General features: G+C 48.1%; 1 protein-coding gene and 1 pseudogene across 1 annotated transcript in view; both read left to right on the top strand.

Moving 5' to 3' along the window:
- The window catches only part of LOC101571901, a 21,555-nt pseudogene extending 18,936 nt beyond the window's left edge, over positions 1-2,619 (top strand).
- Positions 2,620-7,032: 4,413 nt separating this feature from the next.
- Positions 7,033-7,747, top strand: part of Slc28a2 (solute carrier family 28 member 2) — a 28,319-nt gene continuing 27,604 nt past the window's right edge. The window contains exons 1-2 of the mRNA XM_023724066.1: positions 7,033-7,071; positions 7,199-7,257. Of these exons, the coding sequence (XP_023579834.1) occupies positions 7,033-7,071; positions 7,199-7,257 (98 nt within the window). The remainder of the gene's footprint in view (positions 7,072-7,198; positions 7,258-7,747) is intronic.

Here is a 7,747-nt window from a genome sequence, read left to right as displayed (position 1 = left end):
ATTTACAACAGAAAGCATAAGATTTACATTTATAATCTAAAACTTGAGTTGACTCATTACAATTTGAATACATAGACCATGTGGGGAAGGGATGACATTTTAATATAACTGTGTTTTCTAATTCATTAATAAAGTTAATATGTCTGCTTACTTGACTTCTTCGATTTCTTCCACTAGAGCCTTAAGCTTTTCAACACAGCCTACATGTAAGCTGAAGTATTTCATGCTTTTTGGTACTTTTGCAGACAAGATTTATTTATTTTATTTTATTTTTTGCAGTACCGGGGCTTGAACTCAGGACCTTGCGCTTGCCAGGCAAGCGTTTTTTCTACTGAGCTATCTCCCCGGCCCATGTAGCAGCTGGATTAGTGGGTCTTCCTGGTTTCTCAAGGTGATGATCAATGCTGTCTCTGGGGAGGGTCGGCCCACCGCGGAAGCATCAGTCTCTGTCACAGTTGCAGGGTACCTTGTCTTCCATCGTCTCCTTGAAGGCCTGGCCCTGTCCGACTGCCTGTAATATTTCTAATTCAGCTGCCTACAACACTAGGGTCAGAACCCATCAGGTAAGGCTGTCTTTTCATGGCAAATGCTTTGAGATTTTTGTAGCTAAGAAATCATGTTTGATTCTTATGTTGTCTGTAAATAAAGAAAATTTTATTTCTTTGTCTTTGAGTGTTTCCTTACGTTATTACATTTGCCAAGACCTGATCGGAGGTTGGTGATGGCAAAGCATGTAGACAGCCTTGTGCCTGACCCGAGGAAGGACACATTTAACTTTTCACTGTCAAAACTGAGGTTAAATTGGGCATGGTTCGGGGGCCTGGCCCTAGCTCAGTCCTTTAAGTGGCTGCTTCCACAAAGCTGTCAGCCTCAGGTTGCTGGAGTTCAAACCTCACAACTCTCCCGCTGGCCAAAAGTGCCCTGAAGGCATTCGAGGAAAAAAAAAAAAATCTTTAGGGGCTGGTGAGATGGCTCAGTGGTCTAAAGCACCTACTCGTGGTTCAATCCCCCAGCACCACATGCCAGCCAGCCCCGCCCCCTGGTGGGCTGAGCTGGCCACACACACACACACACACACACACACACATACACACACACATAAATAAATAAATAAATAAAATTTAAAAAAAAAATTGGGCATGGTGGTGTGTGCCTACAGGCCTAGCTACTTGGGAGGCTGAGGCAGGAGGACCATTGAGCCCAGGAGTTACAGAGCAGCCTGGGCAAAAAAAGCAAGACCCAAATTCTGCATAAATAAATAGGCAAGCAAACAAGCAGATAAATAAGACATTTATTAGCTGTAGCATTTTGTTGTTGATGGTGCCCCTTAGGGGGTTGAAGAAATTGTCTTTTCTTTCCTCCCAGTTTGCTGAAAGTTTTTATTGTAAATAAAATAATAGAACTTTGAAGACCATTTTCTGCATATGTAGGATGATAATAATATGGCTTTTCTTCTTTAGTCCACTGCTGTGGTGAATTGTGTTATTTTCAAATGGGAAACAGCCTTTTAGGCCTGGGATGAATTCCTCTTGGTTTTGATCCCTGGCTTTGATTGGCTACTATTTTGCTGAGGATTTTTTCCGTTATGTTCCCATGGGATGCCGGCCCATAGATTTCTTTTCTCCTATGTTGTTACCTGGCTTATGTCTCAGGGTAATTAAAACTAGACTCCTACTGAGACTTCAGCATCTCTTCTCTTTTATATTCTGGCAGAATTTGTGAAAATTGATTTTATTTTTTTCTTCAGTACTTGCTAGAATTTGAATATGTAAAGATAGCTGGGTATGGAGGTCTTTTTGTTAGGAGGTTTTCAAAAGTATAAATTCAATTTTAAAGTTACAGTACTATTGTGGTTATTTAAGTCTCTCTTTTTCTTTGAGACAGGATCTCACTCCGCAGTTCAGGCTGGCCTTCAGTGCTCCACGCTGTCCTCTTGCCTGAGCCTCTGGAGTGCTGGGGTTACAGAAGTGTGCCATCACGTCTGGTTTAAAGACTTGGGTGAAGTTCCTGGTAACAAAACAAGAGCAGCAGCAGCAGCAGCAGCAGCAACAACAACAGCAATAACAAGGACAGAGCCAGGTTAAATGTGGGGCACAAGCCTCATGCTTCCCTTTCGCTACGCAGGACCAGTCCTGGCGCTGTTGGTTGCTCTGTGATGCCTTCCAGCTGATGCTTTCTGTATCTTGTCAATCCCTTTCAGCTTTGCAGGAGGAATCTCAGTGAAAAAACAACTACTCTCCTAAGACCCCCAACCGGAAGTCCTATATCTCTCAGGCTCTGCCTGCTTTTGCAGTAATCAAAGGGAGGGTAGGAGCAGGAAGGTAGCTGTGCCCATCAACTCTGCCTCTGTCACCACAGCTGGGTCCTGCGGGTCCCTCGTGCTCCAGGAGCGCTTTTCAGGCTCTAGGAAGCCCTCAGGTCCGGCTACCACTGGAAGGAGCAGCTCTGCCCTAACTATTCGGTTATAGACAAACTGCTCATCACCTGTGCATCTATTTCTCTGTACCACAGACAGGGTTAGCAGCCGACCTGCTGGGCTTACAGGAATATCGTGGGATGAAAAACGCAGGTACAGGAAAACCTTTTGGGAAGCTGCTGCGGCCTAGCGTCTCTTACTAACCTTTCACCTCGCTGCCCAGACAGAGGTCTGAGCTGGGGGAAGGGCGGGGGTACCCAGAGCTGGGAGACCTGAAGTAGTACATCACCTTGTTCTTCATGATCTGTCATTTGAGAGCATTTATCAATAAAACTGTATTTGATAAGACAAAGCACATACAGGGGAGTCTGAACGGTGCACCCAGGGAGAGTTCTGCCGGGCAAATGTCCTGCTCCTGGTGGTGGCTGCCCATCTGGATCTCTGCAGAGAGTGAAATGAACTCTGCGGTGGCAACTGGACAGTGAAGGTGTGGATTTTATACCTTCTGCAGCAAAAGGAGGAGGGTGGTTGTCATTATGCCTGGACCTAGCTCCAGAACTGACAGCTATTTAAGGCAAAAGTGAAAGAGAGACAAACACACACAGAGAAGGAGCAACAGCTGCCCTGAGATGCAGTCCGATGGCAGCCGTGAGCACCTGGAAGCAGCCAGCCCTCACATAGGCGTCTTTCCTGAAGATCTAGCAGCAGGATCTTCTGCCATCCCACAATTACAAGATTATCTACAATTTTCCAGATTATTTTTTCTATTAAATTACTTGGGCCTAGGCTATAGCTCAGTGGCTTAAGTGCCTTACTGGCAAGCACAAGGTCCTGAGTTTGATTCCTGGTGCCACCAAAAATAAATAAATAAATAAATAAAAATAAATTTAAAAAATAAAATTTCTTAAGTTTTTGGGCTGGGGCAATAGCTCAACGATCTGACTACCTGTCTGGCAAGTGCAGTCCTGGCTACCACATGCCACGCCAGCCCTGGGAACCCCAGGTCTGCTGTGCCAGCCACTGAAACTGGAAGTGGTGGTGGGAGTGGTGGTACATGCCTGTAATCCCAGTGCTGGTCAAACAGATCGGTAAAGGAACTCCCAGGGCTCTTTGGGCACTGAATCTCGAATGGTTTTATGCTGTTATTTTCCAGGAAATGTCTTTCTGTGTAAGCTGGTTGAGTCTCTGAAAGCAGAGACTTTTCAACTTCATTTAATTTTTTTTTTTTTTTTTTGTACTGGGGATTGAACTCGGGACCTTGTGCTTTCCAGGCAGGTGCTTATGCCACTGAGCTATATCCCCAGCTCCCTGCAGAGTCTTTTCTATATCACCACTGTCATACCTCCCCAGTGCTGGGGAGGCTGAGACAGGAGGATCACTGAGTCTAAACTGGGCAGAGAGAGACCCTGTACCAAATAAATAAGTAAATAAAAGATTAAAAGTAAGTAAATTACTTACTTTTCACTATAATCCTGTGAGATAGCAGTAGACAGGACAGGAAAGACACAGGGTCCAAGGAGACGACCTAGCCCCTGATCCACTGTTCACTTTCTCTGGGAGGAACTAGAAACAGACGTCCCTATTTTAGGGTAGGACTCATCTCTAATAGCAAGTAATCTAAGCCAGAGCATTGCAGCGTTGGTGCTGTTTGCACTTCTTTGCAAATATTTGCTGATTTCCTAATAATGAGGTAGTCCCTGAGCTGGGGTATCTGTGGGGGACAGCTGGAGAGCCAGAGCTGCAGGACACCACTGTCTAGCGGGCGAGTCTCACAGGACATGGCAAGGCGGGAAGGCAGGCAACTGGCCTCGGGATCTCATCCGGTGAGTCCCGGAGCATCTCATGGCAGAGGCGGGGGCCGTTAGGTAAGTGAATCAGAGCGGAGTACCCGTGGCGGAAGGGCCGGCGTACAGTCCCAGAGCTTTGTCCCGTACCAAAGTCCTAAAGGCACGGAGGTGTTTGGGGCACAGCACGTAGGGACGCGGGTGCTGAGGACTGGATCCGGGATCTCACAAGTGCTAAACACAGGCTCTACACAGAGCTATACCCCCTCAGCTCCCGACAATCTTGAAAACGTGTCTTCCCTCCTTTCATTCACCATCTCCTTGCCTGCCTCTTACCCAGTCCTGTGCATTTGTCTTTTTTTTTTTTTTTTGGAACTGGGGATTGAACTCAGACCCTTGTGCTTGCCAGGGAAGCACTTATTCCACTGAGCCATCTCCCCAGCCCCTTGCATTTGTCTTTTTATCACTCTTCTCCTGTTTCCTTTGGAGCTTCACCGGCTCTCGCAGGACCGTCGCTCTGTCTGTCACCTGCATCCCTAGCACTCAAGAGCTCTGTCCGGGTGCTTGGCAGATATTCTCAATACTGGTTGAACGGATCGATAAAGGAACTCCCAGAGTCTTGGGGCACTGAATCTCGAACAGCTGTGCGCTCTGTTATTTTCCAGGAAGTGTCTTTCCGGGCAAGCCGGGTGCGTTTGGGAACCGAGAGACTTTGCTGTACCACCCAGTCCCTAGAGCAGCAGAGGGCGGTGGTCAGAGGTTCTTGGAGATCCTCCGACCGGCTGGAGAGCCCCTATAAGCCTATCAATCATTAACCAGGGAGGCCCCTGCTTCTGCAGGAGCAAGGACACGTAAAGGAGGCGGGGACGGCCGGGAGCCCAGCTGGCCATGGCTCTGCAGCCCATCCCACACAGCTGAGCGTGTCCTTAGTGTCGCCCGGAGGAGCCTAAGGGATCCCACAGGCTGGGGTAAGCCAGGGTGGGGACGGATGGGACCCCGATTTGCCGTTTTCCTTAGGTGTCAGAGAGGGACAAGATTCAGGTAGCTCTGTTCCCTCCTTTGCGCCCTAAAAGCCGGCTGTCGATGCTTAGTGAAGTTACACTCGGAATGCTGGAAGAGATCACAGTTTTAAAAAGCTATTTCCAGAGGAAGGAAGTTTTTGCCAAATGAACCTGTCTCCTGCCTGCGAGCGCTCCTGTGTTAGGGTTGCCTGTCCCGAGGCTTAAGTTTCTTTTTTTTTTTATTTTTTTTTTAATTTTTTTTTTTAACATTTATTTATTGTGTGTGTGTGTGTGTGTGTGTGTGTGTGTGTGTGTGTGTGGCCAGCTCAGCCCACCAGGGGGCGCGGCTGGCTGGCATGTGGTGCTGGGGGATCGAACCGCGGTCCCTGTGCTTTGCCAAGCTTGTTCCAAGTAGGTGCTTTAGACCACTGAGCCATCTCTCCAGCCCCTCGAGGCTTAAGTTTTTTACATTTCACTTTGCTCGCCTCGGACACCGGTGTTTGTACCCATCAGCCTAGGCGCAGGCCCTCTCTCTGTGCCGCTGTGCACGCTCTTGTCAGGGAGCTGATGGCCTGGCTGTTTTGTCCACAGTGATTTGGTTTCTGGGCTTTTCTCAGCTCTCTTCTCTGTCTCTATGTGCAGCCTGGCGCTTTGGGGCCTCCCCTGGGGAAAGGGAGTAATGACAGCTCAACCCTTCCTCTTTTTTTTTTGGCAGAACCGGGATTGAACCCAGGCAAGCACTTGTTCTACTGAGCCATCTCCCCGGCCCCTTTAAAAAAATTTTTGAAAGAGGGTCTCACATGTAGTTTGGGTTGTTTTGGAACTCATGGTGAACCTCTTGCCTCAGCCTCCCAAGTGTTTGGAGGCTGAGACTTTATACCCAGTAGCAGTGGTTTTTTTTTTTTTTTTTTTTTTTTAGCAGTGTTCTTTTGAGGATGTAAACAAGGCCACTTTTTTTTTTGTTTCTTTCTTTGTTTTGAGCAGGGTCTTGATATGCAGCTCAGGATGGTCTTGAACTCACTGTGTAGGTCAGGCTGGCCTTGAACTTGTAGTGATCCTCCTGCCTCATCCTCCCAAAGTGCTGGAATTACAGGTAGGCACCACCACACCCAGCGCCATTCTTTTTTTTTTTAATGTGCTCCTTTAATCCCCCCCCCCAACCGGGGATTGAACTCAGGCCCATGTGCTTGCCAGGGAAGCACTTACTCTACTGAGCCATCTCCCTGGCCCCGAAATCAACTCTTTGAAAGAATTGCTGTGCAGTTCAGGCTGGCCTTGAGCTCACTTTGCAGACCAGGCTTGTCTTGAACTTGCAAAGATCTTCCTGCCTCAGCCTCCCAAGTGCTGGGATTACTGGTGTGTGCTACCACGCCTGGCCCTTTATTTTTATTTTTATTTTTTTGGTGGAACTGGGGATTAGAACTCAGGCCCTTGCACTTGCCAGGGAAACACTTATTCCACTGAGCCATCTCCCCAGTCCTTTTATTATTTTATTTTATTTTTTCTGGCCCTTTATTTTTAAATTAATTTATTTTTGGTTTTGTGAGACTGGGTCTCACTGTGTAGTTCAGGCTGGCATTGAATTCACTCTGTAGCCTAGGCTGGCTTCAAACTTGCAGATCTTCCTGCCTCCGTCTCCTGAGTGCTGAGATTACAGGCATGCCCCACTTTAAAGCTTTTAGTTTTGCATTCCCAGCCAGTGAATGGCCCTAAAATGTCTTGTGACCCCCACAGGACGGGATGATCCATCTTTCAGCCTTGGCTCTGATTGTTTTCCAGATGAGAACAGAAGATGGACAAAGCCAGTGGAAGAGAGGTTGTTCTGTCCGGGATGGAGCACGGCATCCAGAACCTGGGCCTGGAGCTCTCGGTAACTCAGCAGGGCTCCACCCACCGGTGTGGCTGCCCCCGGACCTGCCGCAGGTCTCTGGCTGCTTTTGTCCCCTGCTGCCTGTGGCAGGGCTGTGCGACTGAGCCCATTCTACCTGTGCTCATAGGAAGAAGGAGAAAACTCTGAGGAAGCCAAGAACGTCACAGCGCGAGGACTTCCGCAGAGGTACAGATGTCCTGAGTCCAGGCCCAGCGAGGCTGGGGCCTGGGGTGGCGGGGCAAGAGCTCACACCTACCCCATGCCTTGTTTGGAGATAAGACCACAGCACCCCCGTTTGGATGTGTTATGTGTGCCAGTGGGTGAGCCAGTGATCCAGCACTCAGGAGGCGGAGGCAGAAGGAACATGAGTTTGAAGACAGCCTGAAGTCTACAGTGGCTTCACGATCAGCCCAGAGTACATAGAAAGATGCTGTCTCAAAATACCAAGACAGGGCCAGGGGTATAGCTCTGCAGGCACAGTGCCTGCCCTGAAAGCGGAAGGTTCGGAGTTCGAGTTCTGGTACCAAAGAAAAACAAAACTAACTATAAACAACTTCCCCCACACAAGCAAAACCCTGCAGCATGAGCAAGTTCGCTAGAGTTGGATGGACAGAGAGCAGCAAAGAGAAAAACAGTGCAACTGACATTTTTTTTTTAATATTTATTTTTATTTATT

Source organism: Octodon degus, unplaced genomic scaffold (genome assembly GCF_000260255.1).
Source record: "Octodon degus isolate 3935 unplaced genomic scaffold, OctDeg1.0 scaffold00105, whole genome shotgun sequence".
Lineage (NCBI taxonomy): Eukaryota > Metazoa > Chordata > Mammalia > Rodentia > Octodontidae > Octodon > Octodon degus.
This window is presented reverse-complemented; position numbering and strand designations above follow the sequence as displayed.